Source organism: Topomyia yanbarensis, chromosome 2, assembly GCF_030247195.1.
Source record: "Topomyia yanbarensis strain Yona2022 chromosome 2, ASM3024719v1, whole genome shotgun sequence".
Lineage (NCBI taxonomy): Eukaryota > Metazoa > Arthropoda > Insecta > Diptera > Culicidae > Topomyia > Topomyia yanbarensis.
In genome coordinates this window covers 98,947,699-98,966,731 of record NC_080671.1, presented here as the reverse complement: position 1 = coordinate 98,966,731, position 19,033 = coordinate 98,947,699, and the positions used below count along the sequence as shown (strand labels likewise).

The window sequence follows — 19,033 nt, the reverse complement described above, 5'->3', positions numbered from 1 at the left end:
GCTTGGTGAAGTCATAAGCGATAACTCGTACCTTATTTGCTCGTGTGTTATTTGTGTGAGCGCTGATTACTGCACAGTCAGGTCCCGAGGAATTTCTAATAAATTCCCCGCTTTTTCCCAGTTCCGGAAATACACAAGCCAAGACCCAGCTGAGTGGAGATATTTTTTTCAATTCGGCGTGTATTAAAGTCAACATATATTTTTTCTGGAACATAAACAACACGCATATAAAGAGGTTTATCGCTCCTTTATATATAAAGTGGACAGGAAAAAAAAACTAATGCTTCTAATCTACATTCTTTTTAACACAAAATGTATTTCGCAAAACTCTTCGGTCATGAAAATTCGGCTAAATTTTGCTGCATTTCAATGACTAATTTTGGCTTGCCGAGACTGAGAGAGCCTGAAAGAGAAACTTCAATAAAATTGTTCAGAATTGCTAACAGTTAAAAACAGGATTTTATAAAATATAAATTCTTGACACTGCACTAAACATATTTGGCAGAGCTTAAACATTCTAACGACATAAAGTATTGGATAATATTAAGAAATTAAAAACAAGCTCTACGCGTAAGTCCTAACAATATAATGCCACAGCCAATTTTACTTCAATATCGTACCGCTCCGAACAGACATATCAGGGTTTCATCCAGATTACGGGAAGACATCCTCCTCTTCAGAGGAACTTCTTCGACGGCACATAGGTAATCGGATCGATTCGAGCCAACTGTTGATACTGACCAATGATCATCCGCCACCATGGGCACTCTCGATACTCCAACTGAAATTCTGCGCAAGTCTCGAAAAATACCGGATACAACTGGGATAATAATCCGTGATCCATTGTCGGAAAAAGATGATGCAAACAATGGTGCCCGAAGCTGGTTAGCACCTGAAACTGCGAACCTTTAATGTCAGACCGATCGATGACCGTCGCAATTTGGTAGATTCCAAAATCAATGTCCGTGCTACAAAACCATTATTGGTAAATATCGATTACATATTTAAAAATTAAAAAACCTACGGAATCAAATCGCCCGAGTGGACTATCTCCGGATGATGATGAGCCGCATTTAGGCCAATGAATCCAAAGACGAAGCTTGCCACCAGAACGATAAACATCCACATGGTCAGCACTGTTTTCAAACTGCTCGACCCCGTGACGTACATGAAAGTGGGCAATATCAAAGTTATCAGGTCATCCAGATGGAACATATTTTTCCTGGTGTAAAATGTTTCGATCACGCTACAAAAATTATTGCAAATTAATCGATGTCATGAATTTTAAAATATTTCAAAACCCTACCGTTTCACGAGTTCATTGAAAAACATAACAGTATAAACGAACGGTACATAAATCCAAGATCCGAATCGTTGGACGAGATTTTTTCTCGGAGAACGTGGAAGCCAGCACAGGAATGGTTCGAAGAAAGAAATTTCCAGATCCAGCATGGAATTCGGGAACAAATGATGTGAAATTACGTGAGATATTCGCCATTCCCTGTGGTGCAGAATGTGTTATTTTTTTTAATCGAATTAAAAGTAGACATGTACTGTACCTGTAACTGAAAAAGGACACATTAAAAATCAACATTCTCCAATTGTCCCTTCGATGGAAGAAATTGTGTGCGCAAATTAATGTCCACGCGAGGAATAGCCCACAGACTGCCGCCAGCAAAAAGCTATTCAATTTAACTGCCGCAAATGCCAACGTAAAGGATGCGACCAGCAAGGAATCCTGAATCAATTCCGAGATCTTCGCCGGTCGATGGTCAAGCTCAGTCAGTTTGTCCCTGACCCGTCGTTTTAGAGTTTTATAAAATCCTTGCTCATGGAACGTCAGTCGAACATTTCGTGTGCTCTGAGCTGCACGAACTTTGAACGTGGGAAGCAACAGTTCAGCCTTGTTTCGAATGTGCTGAGTTTCGAATGCTTCCGTTATGTCGGTACCCTGAAATTATAAAATTAAAATTGTAAAAGATTTGTTCTATTTAAATTAGTTCAATGGTTAACGGAACCAACCTTTGTCAGTCTAATCCAATCGGCACCGCCAGGATGGCGCTCAACGAATTCTGTCAAATCGTATAACGAATCGTGAATTCGCCACAAACCTTCGGCGCCATCATCCCGGCGTTTTCCTGCCAGCCAGAGGTACACTGTTTTGAGGGAACTGTTTCGAAACGTGGGGTATTTTGTGGTGATCGTTGTAATCGTGTCCGGTTTAGATGTTTCATTCGGAATCGGTTTGGTCACCGTGGTGATGACGGTTGTGCTGCTTGATGCCCAGTTCACCATGGTTATCGGATCCGTTGAAAAAAATCTATTTAGGTAAGCAAAAGAAGCTTTAATGGCATAAATTTCTACAATTTCGTGTGTCCATATTGTGTAAGGTTTGCACAACTTTTTTCTCAAAAAGTTTCAGAAATCGCCATAAATTAAGTTGTATGAGAATAGGTAATACCTATTAGGTATGCCTGAAAATTATCAACTCGGTACCGTAAACCGGAGTGACTGATCATCGAGGTCACGTTGATCACTCAAAACTTTTTTCGTATATTGCTTATTTAGTCAGAAAAGTCTATCGAATCATTTATATTTGAAATAAGTTTTACTGTAAACTAAAATGCTGATTTATTCTACCTTTTAAGTAAGTTGTTCGATTCTTATTTTTACGAGCCTTCGTGAAGTGTCTGTTTTTTAAAACAACACAATCTTTGATATTAGCAGGAGCAATAAATTCCAAGCGAGTTTTTATTTTTCTTTATAGTCGGATGGACCAAGGCCGTGTGGTGTCCGGCGGGTTAAAATCTTTTTGCACTATTTCAGCCAAGAATAACACCACTGGGAACCTGCTCCCATGTCGTAAGAGGCGACTATAAAACATGCTAGAAGGTCCTAGGTATTGCTACGTACCGAAGACTTAACCTGAACGGACCTTAAGCTTTTGATCATAGCCTTTATTTATTCTGTATTGAGTGAATCACTGACATATACGGTAAAGTGCCTATTTTCACTATACTAAGCAATTTATTAATTTCTCGGCCTACAATCAATGGAATGCGTAAAAATTGACATTAACAGCTTTGCTTCGTTGTTAAGAACCAATATAATAACACAAATGCGCTGAAAACAGTGTAATTCTCGTGTTTGAGCGCAACGAAAACACGAATCGGGTACCCCTTTTGTTGTGCTACTATTTGACTCAATGCGTTAAATAAAGATGGCAGACACTGCTCTAACCAGCGGCCTTAAATGGGTTGGGTGATAATAGAAACATAGCGAAAATGGGCGCATCACCTTATGTCAAAAAACGGATGAGAAGGGTGATTGCAAAAGATATGGCAGAATTATGCTTTTTTCCCTACCCCGTACAGTATATTGTGGTTATAGCTTGTTGTATGATCGGCGATGTATTTTTTCGTATAATTTACGCAGTTTTACTTTCATCGATTGGTTATAATTCCAGTAGACGAATTTCGCGCCAAATCGTATTCAGAGTTGGCAGCACCCTCTCAGATTTTAATGAAACTTTCTGTACATGAAGACTTTATCACAAAAAGCCACTTTGCATGCTTTGTTTTTCCAAAAATAATCTAGACTGTCTTTTGGAATTTTTTCAAATAGCTATAGTCTAAAAATGACAAATTTAAAAAAAAAAAATTTGTAGGAGTGGTTTTCACAAAATAAGTCAAATTTTCGAATAAAAATATTGAAAAAATTCTTCATTGGCTTCTACACTGCAAAAAATCGATTCTAAAAATTTAAAGTCGATTTACTAAAAAACTCCATTTTTGATGTGGATGAAATTTTATTCCAAGATAGATAAGTATGCTGCCTACCTACCGTCAAAAATTCAAGTTGGGCACTTTCAGGGGAAAAAGATATTTTAAAAAAACTTTTCCTTGTTCTCGAATGCAGGAAAAAATTAGTATTTACTCAACTAATCGTTAAGGTACGAGAAATCCTCATATACGAATGGATTTTTTTGAATTTTGGGATTTTAGACGATCTATTGGTCTTCAATCGTGATCACCGCAAACGTCTTAAATAAAAAAGGATTTCGGGGAAAAAGTCATAACTCCGCTAATTATCAATTTATTTTTATAAACTTATGCTTGTTCATTTCACTGAAAAATGTACTACCAAAATATTATAAGTTTGATGTAAGGAAATCATTGCTTAATCCTTTACTTAAATTCACACTTTCTTCACATTTCTTTCATTTGAATTTTACATAATTATTTATTTTTATATATAACATTTGTCTTAAAACTATCTTCATGCATGCTATTTTGTATTATTTCTATACAAGGAAAATATTGTTGTTTCTTCTTCTGAATTAGAATACCTTTTAGTCACTACTTTGCCACCAGAAATAGGCACAAAACTGTGGAATTTTGGAGTTTCAGATATTGTTTTGGCGTTATTATACAGCTCTTCGAGTTCTTCTGACAATTTGTTGTACTTTTCAGTGAATATGTAACAGAAAATTATTTTGTGATATTTTTATCAGTTTGTTCAACTGCCCAGTTATATAATTCTCAGGGAGTTGTTATGGTATTTCCATAGTCGCGAGCAGGACTGGCTCTTTTTGCCATTCGCTTGAGAGTGCCACTAAGGGATCATCCATAAATGACGTAGCATTATATGGGGTAGGGGGGAATTTTGTATTTTGTGTTGATGTGTGACGACAGGGGGGTTAGGGGTCATGTCATGCTACGTAGCTTTTTTAAAGGGGAATAACTAGCATCGCTTTTTATTTTTTTTAAATTTTGCGGGGACAAGGGGGGGGGGAGAATTACCGTCAAGCTACGTAATTACCAGGGGGGTATTTAGAGGTTTGTGACGAAATGCTACGATGGGAGAGGGGGTGTTAAAATTCACTCAAAAAATGCTACGTCATTTATGGATCGTCCCTAATAGCATCACAGGGTGCTTTTCCATGGGATGCTGCAACAAAATGCCATCCTGCGCTTAGCTCATACTTTGACTGGAATGTACACAAGCTTGCGAAGTTTTGCTTATTTTTGTATTGTGCTGCTGCTCCATCAGACACAAAATAAATTTTAGAAAAGTTTGTCAATTGTTTCATAAAATTTATCAGTTTTGAGAGGATCAAATGAACTGAGTAAAAATTTCTGAAGTGCCCCCCCCCCCCCCATTTTTCACAAAGTAGTGAAATTTGCAAAACATGTTTTAATTTTATTGTTTATGTACCCGTGACCATCTTCGTGAAATATATTGTCGTTATTCGAAATATTTATAATACTTTTTGTTAATTGAAAATTTATACACCTTTTAATTGTAATATTTTTTACAGCGAAAGTTAAATTTCGAATTGCACTAAACTTCGCTGGTGGTTTAACAAATATTAAGTCTAGAGAATGTCGAAAAAATGTTTAACAAATGTTAACTATTTCTACTATTTTTTAAACAATTTTTCAAACAAATGCAGTTTTAATCGGTTTATTCACGCGATATTCATACCGTTTAAATTGTGAAATGTTGCATATATCATCAGCTTTCAATTCCAAGAAAAAAATTTTGAGCGAACATAAGGTTTTTAAAATATTTGATTTTTTGTGTGATCCGGTATGCCAAAAGCAACGCGCGGGCGAAACAGTCGCTGGTCGTCACGGCACGCAGTTGCAGTCTTCAAGTCTTCCAGTCTCCTAGTCTTCTAGTCTTCCAGCCTTCATTCAAGTTTGTTATGAATATATACCAAATTCGTTACCGATAATTTTTGCATGTATCTTGCAACTAGCAGCTGGGAAAATGGATCCTTAGATGATTAAGACTTTCATTGGTTTAGTTTACGATATAAATACACTGAAAAAAAATTCAGTTTGGACAAGGAAAAGTTTTTTTCAAATTTTTGAGGTAGGGAACATAATTACCTATCTTGGAACAAAATTTCATCCAAATCAAAAATAGGTTTTTTGTGAATCGACTTTGAATTTTCAGAATCGATTTTTTTCAGTGTAGGAGTCAATGAAGAATTTTGTCAATATTTTTATTCCAAAATTTGACTAATTTTGTGAAAATCACTCCTGCAACATTTTTTGTAGCACTTGTCATTTTTAGATTAGAACCTTTTGAAATAAATTGGTAAAAAAAGTTTGGCCCTTTTCAAAAGACAGGCTAGATCATTTTTGGAAAAACAAAGTATGCAAAGTGGCTTTTTGTGACAAAGTCTTCATATACAGAAAGTTACATTAAAATCTGAGAGGGTGCTGCCAACATTTGTTCGAGTTGGCGCGAAATTTGTCAGTAACATTATTTGTTCAACAAAACATGACGTAATTCAATTCCCGCCCCACGGATGAGGGGTTTGACGGTATTGCAAACATCATCAAACATACTGCACATTGCTGATTTTTCTATGGAAAAAGTAAAAAAACATGATAAAGTAAGCTTACCCTATTCATAGGGTTCTAGAGTGCCACGCACCAAACCTTCTTAGCTTTATTGTGCATAGTTTAGACAGTGAAAAAAGTGCCTGATCGTGCATTTTGGTTTGCTTCTTTGCGGAAAACCAAACTGGCAAACGGATAAAGCGACTCCGAACTGACAATGGAACAGAGTATGTGAATCACGACATGCGGAGTTTCTTACGTAGCTCCGGTATTCACCATGAAACTACAGTGCCTTACAATCCAGAACAGAACGGGCTTGCTGAACGCATGAATCGAACGGTTGTAGAGAAAGCGCGATGTCTGATGTTTGACGCTGGATTAGATAAACAATTCTGGGCGGAAGCAACAGCGACGGCAGCATTTCTTATTAATCGATCGCCAACGAAAGGTGTAACGGTTACACCAGAAGAGCGGTTCAGCGGCAAGAAACCAGATTTATCTGAACTGCGAGTGTTTGGTGCAAAAGTGATGTGCTATATTCCTAAGGCACACAGACGTAAGTAAAACGCAAAATCGGAATCTGGAATATTTCTTGGCTTTGCCGCTTAGCCAAAAGGGATGCGGGTATACATACCAAGAACAAAGAAGGTAATCGTTGCTCGCGATATAATCTTTGTGAGTGAGGAAGAAAAGATGTCTCCTGACTTTCCGACAGAAAAGGAAACAAAAGTAATTCCAGACAGCAAATGTACAACAATGCAGTTTCTTGATGGAGATAAACCTGTTCTCAGCGATGCTGGTCCGACGGTGACAGTAGAAGCAATGATTCCGGAATCTAATGATAGCGATGGTGATGAGTCTTACTTCGACAGCTCATATGATTCAGTAACAGTACCTACACCGGCACCGAACGCGCTCCCTCCGCAACAAGAAGATCCACAAAATGTGGTCAGGCACAGCGAAAGGGAGCGCCGACTTCCAGGCAAGTATCAAAATTATGATATGACGTGCAGTGTTCTTCCTCAAAGTTTTATCTTATCGCAGGAAACATCAATGTACGCTGGTACTGAGCCAGAGTCATTCCGAGATGCTATGCAGTCCAACGAAAGGTTGTTGTGGCAACGTGCAATGGAAACCGAGATAGAGGCTCTGGAATCAAATGACACCTGGGAACTAATCGAGTTGCCACCAGGACGGAAGGCCCAGAAGTGCAAATGGGTCCACAAGATAAAGGAGAGACCGGATGGGTCGTTAGAACGGTACAAAGCCCGACTCGTGATAAAGGGGTTTTCGCAAGTTAAAGGCATCGACTATAATGATACTTATTCGCCTGTTGTGAGGTATGCCAGTATCCGGTATCTGATGGCAATGGCAGCTCAAATCAATTTGCGTATTCATCTGATGGATGCTGTAACGGCCTTTTTACAAGGCGAATTGTCTGATGAGGAGATTTATATGGAACAACCGGAAGGATTTGTTAGTTCGAAGGATCAGCAAAAAGTGTATCGCTTACATAAGGCACTGTATGGTTTAAAGCAGGCCAGTCGAGTGTGGAACATAAAGTTGGACGCTGAACTGAGGAAGATTGGACTAAAGCGATCCAGTTACGACCCGTGTGTCTACTTCAAATCAGACGGAAAGCAAATCATTGTCATTGCAGTATATGTTGACGATCTTTTGATGTTTTCGAACGAACAAAAATGGATCGATGATGTGAAGCGACGGTTGTCTGCTAAGCTCCATATGAAGGATCTCGGAGAGGCTAACCAGATACTGGGTGTAGGAATCACCCGAGGTGATGGAACAGTTATGCTAGATCAAGAACGGTATATCGAAGATTTGCTACAACGTTTCCACATGACTGACAGCAATACGATCTCGACGCCCGCTGATGTCAACCAACGATTGACGAAGGCGATGGAACCCACGACTGAAACAGAAAAAGCAAGAATGCAGAATATTCCTTATGGTAAATTGGTGGGTGGATTACAATTCTTAGCGCAGTGTACTCGACCTGACATTGCATTTGCAGTTAATGCTGTCAGCAGTTTTTGTAGTAATCCTGGTGAGGCTCACTGGACAGCAGCGAAGCGCATTCTACGATTTCTCAAGGGTACAAAGACTTAGAAGTTGGTCTACCAAAAGCGAGCTGGTGCAGTTTTCGAAGGTTTTAGTGATGCTGATTGAGGCAATGACCCTGATTCAAGACGATCGATTACCGGTTACGTTTTCCAATATGGTGACGGATCAGTGTCTTGGAGTTGTCGCAAACAACCAACGGTGGCGCTTTCTACGACAGAGGCTGAGTACATGGCATTGTCGTCTGCATCACAGGAAGCTTTGTGGTGGCGCGGTGATGTGCAATCGATTCCAATTCATTGTGATAATCGCAGTACGATTTGTCTGGCAGAGAAGGAGATCGGCTACTCACCCAGGAGTAAACACATCGATGTCAGGCATCACTTTGTGCGGGAACAGTTAGAAAATAAAATGGTATAGTTGCAGTATATCAGCTCAGATCAACAAAAGGCCGATGCTCTTACGAAACCTGTCGCAGCTCCCAGGTTTGCACAAGCGCTTTGGGTATTGCCTAAATTCCCGGTTAAGGGGGAATGTTAACATGATAACCTTGAATTTAATTAAACCACATTTGCAATGTATAAACCTTTATAATACTCTGTTTACAATAAACGTGTATATTCTTCACTTCTATCAATACAACCAATGTCACCGGTCGTATAATTATTTTCTCTGCGTATTTTCCTATAGTTTCCGACCACTGTGGATTGCCTTCGTAGGGGAAGAGCACTAAGCCTAGATCCCCCGATCAAAAAAAAAATGCGGACGAACATGGTCAGGCGATTTAAACAGTTTGACGTTTAACTCAACTCGCCTGTGCTAATTGCCCCTAGGAACAAATGCAATTTGCGAATGCGATTTAAAGGCAATTTCAACACTTAGATAAATTTTCTGGCGGCTGAAAAGGACTTGGTAGTTTTTGTGTTTTTCAAACATGGCGGTTCAGGTTTGGCTTAAGCTTAAAATAGTTTTTTTTAACGATTGGCGTGTTCTCGCTTGTATTTTGTTTGTCTGGTGCACTTAATTTAGCCAACGAATGTGGGAAATTGTGGAATCGTGTGTAAATATAGTGGAACAAGATCTCTGACCTAAAGTCCTAATGAAAGTCAGATTGTGGTAAGTTTTGGTGTGCAATACCAATTTAACAATCAATTCTTCCTAGAGTTTGGTGGTGATTACCTAGTGTACTGATAAATTAATGTGAGTAGATAATAAATCCGAAAAAAAGTATTATTTGTAATTTTCATATTAGGCAATTAGGGGCGATTAAATGGCACCTTCCCTGGGCGATTTGGAGGCGATTTTAGGGCGGGTACAGCGGCTAAAAAATGACGGCGGTAAATCGCCCAAATGTAGCCCAAAATAGCCCCCAAATTTCCAGCAATTTGCTGGCAATTTGTAGGGCAATTAGCGCATCCGAGTTGGCAAATAGCCCCCCGTTAGCCAGCAACTTGCCCTTTTTGACTGGGCCACAGCTAGCTTTCCGACTACTATGCAGAAATTGCAAGCCTGTATTGATGGTGGAGAACTGATGGCGTGTCGAGAAGTGGTGCTGTAACCATACTGAAGGAACTAACTACTAAGTAGTTGAATTAGAGTAGGTACCATACACTTAAAAAACTGCTCCCCAAGTAATGCCGTAAGGTAGTGCCGGGGAGGAATCAGGTTCTGGCAAGACCAGTGGTTTTTAGTGGGTCGGGCGATGGCAGCCCAAACCCGTTCCCTGAGACGTTAGGGTGTTGTACATTTTTCCTGCATTTTCAGAGCTTTTCAGAAAAACACAACAAACACATACAGACACTGTTCCAATATTTTGAGATGAATCTATTAGTATATAAGACTCGGTCCTCCATACCTCAGAACAAGTTTTCAAAGTTTGAGCGAATCCTACAAAATTCTTGCGCAAGAAATGTAAAAATATAAAATGTTCAATTTCTCCCTCTTTCTCGGACGGGTTTTGACAATTTTCGAAATTTACTTCGAATGCATGTCTACTTTCTTCTTTCTACTGTACTTCCGATCGAACGGTTCTTTCCTTGCAAGGTAAATTAAATGGAACCAACAAACAAATTGGAAAGCACTTTTTTCACTTTCATTGAGAAAGTTGTAAAATCGAATGAACAGTTTGAATTGAAACATAGTTGTACCAATTCGAAGCTTCTAAGATAACTCGTATGAGTTACATGACGCTCTTGAAATCGTTCTTAATCTAAGTTTGCACTTCAAAAAAAAACTGCAAGCAAAGCATTGGTACTACATTCCGTAGCAGAAGCACTTCTCACAGTCGTCAATTTGATGTAAGGATAACAAAATAATTAAATCGATAAAAAGATGACAATACGACACCATAGCCATAAACCATAGCGATAACAGGTTGGATCAAGGTACAACAATTTGAGTCTTCGATACGTTTAACACAAAGAAAAGTAGCCTATTAATGTATTTTCTGATGAACAGCTTTATCCTCATCAATCCAGAAGCACATTCACACACCCCATAACGTTTATTCCGCCGCAAAAGATTGAAGAATTTCCAGAGAACGTAAAATTCAAGTATACAGCCGGGTTCACGATATTTGGATCGGTTCTAAATACCACCAGTTTCACTCATAGCTGGTGTCACACAGAACACTAGAGTGTACATAATAATTTTGAAGAAACGAGTAGTTCCACAGATCAAAGAAACATCGTGCGCCGGCATGTCATATCTCCAAAATGACTGAAGAAGAGCCTGAAATTTGGCCCAAAAACTTGAAAACCTTGTTTGATATGGGCGTATATTCAAGAAGGTTCCTGAGCCTTTCATACTAGCATCCATGACCAAGTCTTTATGCTCGAAATTTAACTAACTAAACAAGTTACGAAGTTATGCTCCCATCCCGCCACCATTTGGAGAAAGTCTGTAACAAATGCCGTGGCATAAATGCGTTGAAAATGTTACAAACAATCCTACTGAATTCAGTATATTGAACTAAGAAAAAAAACTTCATCGTGGAACACACCGCACCGAAACGACACGGAAAGACATTGATTTCAAATTGACCCAAAATGACATTCAGTTTATTTTCATCACAGTCTCACGCTAAAAACAAAAACAAACACATAATTCACTGTTTTGATTTCAACTTGGCCAACAAAAAAAACTAATCACAGTTTAATACTATATTATTAGCTTATATCCGGCAAAAAAAATTAGCAAACACATCTAATGTATAATTACCCAAACACCGAAAACCACACGTGCCAGTGCTCAGTGCGACAAATAATTATCGCCGAGTAGTCGAAACAATTTCACGCAATCGGTTCAACAATCGAATCCAACCTTTTATTTTTATTTTGTCACTTCCCCCTCACGCACTCGGCCGCCGGTGGCGTATGAAAGCAAGCGAAACTAACGAACTTCTGTTTGCCCAATACCGACACCGTTTCAAGCGAACCGTTTTCCAAGCGGACAACAAATTTCACCGCAGATGCAACCCGTTCGCCCGATCAGCATAAACTGATCGGCAAATTTCCTATCGCACAGCTCATCGCTCTTGTTTGGCGGGAGTCCGAACGAGACAAGGCGGATAAAAACGGTAGGCACGTCACGGTTTGCTATTGCGAATCGCGCTGCCTGGTGTGGTCAGGGTGTCACGCCGAGACGCACGCACGGTATGCTAGTCTTTCCTATACCGTGCGGTTTTGAAATGCGATCACCTAAGGAAATGCCTAGCGTAAATTGCATGTTTCTTGTACTATTACTGCAGAAATAAGGTGAACAAAAGTCCTTAAGAAGTGAGCATATATACACCGCTGAATCACTCGAAAAATTTGAAGAGAGCGAACAAATATTTTTTCAGAACCCAATTCAAACTAAAATTTGGTGTTGATTCTAAGACAGTCCCCTTGTTGAGAACTGATTCAAAATTTTAGCTTTCAAATCAAAGTATGGTAAGAATCTGCCACTATATCAATTTTTCTGGTGATTTTCGCTTGATAAAATTATGTTCATGTTCGAAGACCCCTTTTTTTCAAAGATATGTGATAAATTTCCAACAAACACTTAAAATTCTTCCTAACTAATTAATGCAAAAGTGCTGCTTCAAAATCAGTCCCATCCAATATGCGACGTGACGCAATGTTTTATTTTTACTATTTTTTGGCAATGTCAACATTGATTTTGTCAAAAAATAATGTGATTTGCCGCACACAAATAATTATCGCAGTGGCTTTACCTAAATATAATTGTGCTACACTACATTAGCTCTCATCCCACCGGAAGTGTCATAGTGCACTGTGTGTACCACGTTCTGAAATTCCAGAGACGCTTTACGCGGTCTTGACGTAACCTACCGGACGGATATATATCTGTGTGGGCTGATTTCGAGACTGGTCGAATTTTGAGACACCACGGTAGTAAAAGACTGGTTTTGCGGATGTTTCGGAAGTGTGATTAATTTTCGTCACACGCCTTTCGCTGTTTTGGTGGATTTCTAGTTGACACGCTCTGGTTGTAGGGTTGTGGTTGCCGGCAGATATGATGCCTATGAGTCATTCCACGTCAGATTTATAACCAAATTTTTTATTTCTTCGAATATGTTTTCGTGATTGGGGAATATGCCTGGAAACCGATGCTTCCGAAATTGTCGATAATGGACAATATATTCAAAAAAAACTTTGATTGGTAATCGGAGCATCGATGTAATTTGGTAACCATTCCAATAGAGGAATTCCATGAAGATCCTAACCGACCATCTTAGATTCCTATGAAACTTTACACATTTCATCGGCATAGAAGACTAAACATTTTCCACAATCAGTTTTTGTGAAAAATGACACAACATTTTTTTTCAGTGCATATTTTTTCGTACATAAATATTCATTCTCTGAAACTCGTTCTCAGAAAGTTTTGCTGTATAAAATACAGTAATCGAACAAAAAAATTGAAATTAATGCACGTAGAAATGTTTACGCCCTTTTGAAAAATTACTCTTGTATCAAAATATAGCTATTGTCAGAAAAAAAATGGAGATTCATAAACCAAACACAACTTCAAAGTTTCTTTCGAATCGACGATGATCGGCCGGTTTCTTATGGAATCCCTCAAATAACTTGATTCCAGGATTTAGATAGGTGCTAGCTCAATTAATTTTCCGATTACCCATTTCATATACAGGGCAAACCGTGTTCCGAGGTAATTGTTCCATTAACAAGCCCCGCCTTATTGTAATGTTTGCATCAAATGAATTATAACATTACAATAAGACTTTCGATTCCTTACATGAGGTAAGAAATCGACACGTATTTAGTGTATTTAATTGAATATAATTGATAAATAAATTAGAGTATGTTTATAGAAAAATGTGCCAGTTTTTCTATGTTACCAATAACACACAGAGAAGTATATCTTGTCTTCAGCAGCATATCCCTCCATCCGCCCCTCGTCCACCGCACCAAGAAAACCGCACGTATTGGACATAATCGGCAGTGCAGTAAAATTTCATTTCATTCAATCGAAACTGAATGAACACAGTCAATCAGTCGTCTACGGTAGCATTCATATTCATTTAACGCATCAGATGCTGTTGATATGAAGCTCGGTTCATGGCTCTTCACTCACCGTCGCTTTCAAATGAGTCGCAATTCATAGTCAACCTCCTTCGTTTGATCCTCTCAAATGAATAGATCCGCTTTCAATTTACCCAGTGAGCACCAGTCAAATGAGATCCAGGTAAGCCTAAGACAAGAAGAGACAACTGGCTTCGTGTTTTTGGTTATCTTGCCTTTCTTGTGCCAGATGACAGATGAGTGTATGCAGCTATCGAGGTTGGCAGTGCAGCCAATTTCTTTGTCATATTTAGATATGTTGCTATAATACACATAATAATGACCGTTTTATTAACACACATTTCGCCAACATTTATCTGGTACTAATCAATCCAACATTTTTATCACATACTTCTTGTTTCTAGCAAATTTGGCCAGCATAACAGCCTATTCATCAGAATCAAATTTGCAACAAAAATATAATAGAGATGAACGTACTACCAAATACGTTTTTCATTGCAACCAGTTCCAACAAGCTGTTATTACTAGATTCATTATATTTTGTCTGAAATCTACGAATTTAAGAAATTTTGAAAAATAATTATGCAATATGCTATAATTATTGTACGAAGCTGTCAAAGTCATTGCTAAAATCAAATATGTAATTGAGCAATTTTCTTTGCACCTCTACCAATATTTTCCTGTTCCGATGACATGGTGAAGGGGTAAAACACTTCCACACTGGTTCTATAGGAACACATTACGAGCACAGTCTACAGACACGAGAATAGTCGATGTTCTCTATCAGAAAAAAATCGAAAAGATTTTGCTCGACATGAATGCTATAAACAAGTCATATCGATGGTGGGTTTATTGAAGTAACCAAAAGTCGCCATATTGGATCGATTGCAAAATGTCCTCAATCATCAGTTTACGTCAACTACTGACCAGGACTACTTGTACTTGCAAAAGCGATGTAGACATATATTGATTACGGTTTCGCTTTAGTGGTTACCGAAAAACCGCCATCTTTGTTTTCATGATGGTCTAAATTCATAAATACCGGTGTTTTATGACTATTTTAAATGATACCCATATTGATAGTTGTTTTCACTGTTTCTTGGTAACCAAAGGCCGTCATCTTGGATTTCAAATAGGCCTTACCTCTTTTTAAATGGTATCCATGTTGCCCTCATCTCTGAATTTAAAATGACTAACCATCGAGCTTGAACATGAGCTTGACTTTATACGACCACCCCTGGCTGCCACTCCGTTATCGATCTGGACTAGTTGAAGTTGCACAGGGAATCAGAAGGTAATTATGCTTGGGATTAGGAAAACATCTTTCAATGTGCAACTCTTGGTAATCCTAAAGTGTGTATTGATCAAAACCGGCATCGGCCAGGCCCGAAAGTAGATCGCAGAAGGAACGTTCGTCCGGCCTACAGCAAGTGCTTTTGCTAGAGGCCGTATATACTACTGCGTACTCCACAAGTATCACGGGGGGAGGACATTTGTTAGTAACTAGATATCGACCCATCAACTCATGGACCGGAAACCAACGGCCTTACATCCCTTCCGAAGGAAGAATTTTCAGAAAAATCTCTACGACCTCGGCTGGGATTGAACCCAGACCAACTGGGATGGGTGGCTGTCACGCTTACCACTCAACCAACTGCGCCTTCGTTTAAAATGACTTTAACCATCGATTTCCGTTATCTATCATCTTGGACCTTTAACGAGTTCGACCTTTTACTCTTAAGACAAGACAAGGCAACTAATAATACGATTTCTGTATATTTCTGTATTTTGATAGTACGGCCATCTCTATATAAATTTTAGTGGCAAATTTGATTCTGATAAATAGGCTGTTATGCTGGCCAAATTTGCTAGAAACATGTAGTATGTGATAAAAATGTTGGATTGATTAGTTCCATTTTGGAAAATTAAGAGTTAATAAAACGGTCATTATTATGTGCTATAATTAGCAATATATCTAAATATGACAAAGAAATTGGCTGCACTGCCAACCTCGCTAGCTGCATACAGTCATCTGTCAACAATCATTCAGCAGGATAAAAGAAAGGTGAGAAACTAAAAATACAGAGACAACTGCTCCAAGATTAGGAGAAAGAAAGGGTCGGTACATTTGTGATTTTTGAGTGAATTTGTTTAAACTTGTAAAATTAAGCATGCCCACCGGGCCGCTGGTAGTAAACATAATCATCCGGACGAGCATCCCGGTTCTTTGGCGCACGGTGAAAAGAGAGAAAAGGCCGGGTTTTACATTTTTATCTCGAAACTACTGATAAAAAATAATTATTACCAAATCAAAACAACACTCGAAAAAATGACAACCTCACTCATACAGAGAAAAAATGTTCCTACCTGTATCCGTCTTGAGTTGTCTCGTCTTATCATAGCCTTTACCCTATATGTATTTATTATCTTGGTCGGAGTTATTTTCATCTCAGTGAGTGTTCATTCATATTCATTTGTGAGTGGTTCATTGGAATGGTTCACTTCCATTAACTGAGACCATGCTAATGTGAGGTAGGTTTTCAATAGAAACTAAACAGGCAAAAACGTCAAATGACCAGAACCTGTTATTCAATTGACAGTGAACTCTGAGCGACTCAAACGAAGACGGCAGCAGAACTCAACTGATATAGTGGTGGTATGCTTACAGTGAAAGGCTCGCAGTTTCAATTGAAACGAATATTTTCGTTTGAAATTGATATTTTACCGCACTGATAATCGGTCTATACACTCGCCGAATACTCACCAGAAGTACACTCCCGAGAATGCATAAAAATCACAGCAGAATAAAAGAGACGGAAATAGAAAACATGCAAACTCTCCATATTTCTGTTTCGCTGTGTGCACCGAGATACAACAACATACTGAGCTCGCTCATCACTCACTCCCGTCGCTCACACGATTCCCATGCACACCCAATAATACACTCCCACACACCTAAAAATAATGAAATTTAAACGACATGTAAATCAATACGAATGTAAACATACAACGATTGAATCAAAAATTTGATTAAAAATTACGTTAAAATCAATTGGAGCATCAAACAGCATACAATTTTACACTTTCATTCGTGTAATATTACATGTCGATCATTTTACAGCAGTTTTCGAGTAAAAATACATTGAAGTGCATTGGTTTTCCGTTTAAAGAAACTGTAATTTTCAATCCACGTGTAAAATTCTACTAAAATTCGTTGAAGAAAGCACGACAAGTCGTGTGTATTTGTGGTAGAACTTAATTTTACATTTATATTCATGCTCCAAATATGTGCATGAAAATAAACTTAAAATTACAAAATATTTTTTTCTGTGCAGCCAGCACTCAACGAGATGTCATTATGCCAGATTTATCTGGCACAGCAAGAGTTTTTTGCCAGCCCCCTGTCAAGAACAACGTCTCTGTACAGCCAGCATCACTGCCATGAAAATCAAAACATTAATTTTGAATCGAATGATTAAAAGCTGTAATTAGTTACTAAATATTCATTTTCTGAATAATATGGTATTAAATCATCCCATAAGATGCAAAACGTCGTGTGGAACGCTTGAATATCGTGTATAGTACCGAACATAATTCTTTGTTTGGGGCTTTATAGCTATAACGCCCCATATATGTTGGTCGCTGTCAAACTCCATATGATGGTATAGGGTTGCCAGGGGGCTGTTTTTTGCAGCTTCCAGACAGAGATGCCAGATTTGCAGACAAGTCTGCAAATTCGCAGACTTTTAATTTAAGCTGTAGATTTTTTGGATGACGCAGATTTTCTAGTTTGGTTGCAGATATTTGCAGATTTTAAAGTTTTGTTGCAGATATTTGCAGATTTTTGAATATAAAGGCTTTTGGTTACACTAGCTTTCCTAACATTTTTTGTTCTTCCCAGACTTTTAAAATTATTATTGCAGACATTTGAAAAAAGTACCTGGCATCTCTGCTTCCAGACAAAAAGTCAATCCTCTCATTCTGCCAGATTTTCAAATTAAAGAAGTGTTTGCACTCACATTTTGGAAATTTGGGGCATGTTTTCCAAAATTTATCAAAAATCTAATGATAAATATTGATGACTTTGAGGTCGCTTTTAAATGACAGATTTTGCCAGACATTTTTAGTTGATCTGCCAGATAATCTTTGAAAAATAGTGGCAACCCTGGCAACAGCGTTCGCAGAGTAGTGCTGAGCAGTGGGCACGGAGATGTATTCATACGCCCCGCTTGTTTTCGCTCCTGACGATGCGGGAAAGGAAAACCTCCGTGAAGCGCTTTTTCGGGCCATCACACTCCAGGAATCTATTTCCTCCGGCGCACTCCATAATCTCCAACTATCCGACGATCCTTTGGTACACTTTTCCAGCGATAAAACACCCAAAACACGTCCCGAAATGCCAGCAATTTGGGGATTTCACTTCACACACGAACAACCGACCCTCCTAACCAACCTGTAACTTCGGAACCAAAAGTCAGAACCAAATGAAATTCAATAGCATTCAATAGGACTAATTTATCTTTTATTTGAAATCAAGTTTGTAAACATCGATCAATAATACACTAGGAAATAGGTGTGATATTAGTTTAGGAACTTGGCGAGTTCTCCGGGGGACTCAAGTACCGTTATAGGTGGTCAATATAGTCAAAGCTACTTTGATTGGTCATAAGAGCTCTAGACCTGCAAATCCAATAATATATATTACACCATTTCGACATCATGGTGTTACCAGTTTATATGGGAACTTGCTATGTGATCGCACTCTTCAACCCGTAAATCCGAAACCGGAGATCAGATCAACTAAAAATTCAATAACAGCTAATTGAAGCGTTATACCATACACACCAAAAAATATGAATTTTATCGTTGACGTAATTGCAAGCATGACATAATTTAGTAAACCGTAATTCACGAAATGACGAAATATAACCGCGCTCCGTTTAATTTTACATGAAACATATACTTTACATGCGCAATGACATAAAATTACACGCACTGCCATTTAGAACAAACGCCATATGTGGCGTAAAATTATATGATTTTACATGA

General features: G+C 38.5%; 1 protein-coding gene across 1 annotated transcript; it reads right to left on the bottom strand.

Moving 5' to 3' along the window:
* Window positions 1-388: 388 nt before the first annotated feature.
* On the bottom strand, window positions 389-11,914 carry LOC131678963 (cytochrome b5-related protein-like). Its single transcript, XM_058959427.1, has 6 exons — window positions 11,655-11,914; window positions 2,023-2,320; window positions 1,560-1,951; window positions 1,307-1,501; window positions 1,025-1,246; window positions 389-968 (listed from the first exon to the last, which is right to left on the bottom strand). Exons 2-6 carry the CDS (start codon window positions 2,293-2,295, stop codon window positions 677-679), a joined length of 1,374 nt encoding a protein of 457 aa, XP_058815410.1. The 5' UTR covers window positions 2,296-2,320; window positions 11,655-11,914; the 3' UTR covers window positions 389-676.
* Window positions 11,915-19,033: the final 7,119 nt, after the last annotated feature.

Excerpts from the sequence above, each read along its gene's own strand:
- LOC131678963 (XM_058959427.1), bottom strand. The coding sequence starts at position 2,295 with ATGGTGAACTGGGCATCAAGCAGCACAACCGTCATCACCACGGTGACC. Across the intron at positions 1,952-2,022 it reads ATTGGATTAGACTGACAAAG|GGTACCGACATAACGGAAGC; the intron begins GTTGGTTCCGTT and ends TTATAATTTCAG. Across the intron at positions 969-1,024 it reads CACTCGGGCGATTTGATTCC|CACGGACATTGATTTTGGAA; the intron begins GTAGGTTTTTTA and ends ATGGTTTTGTAG.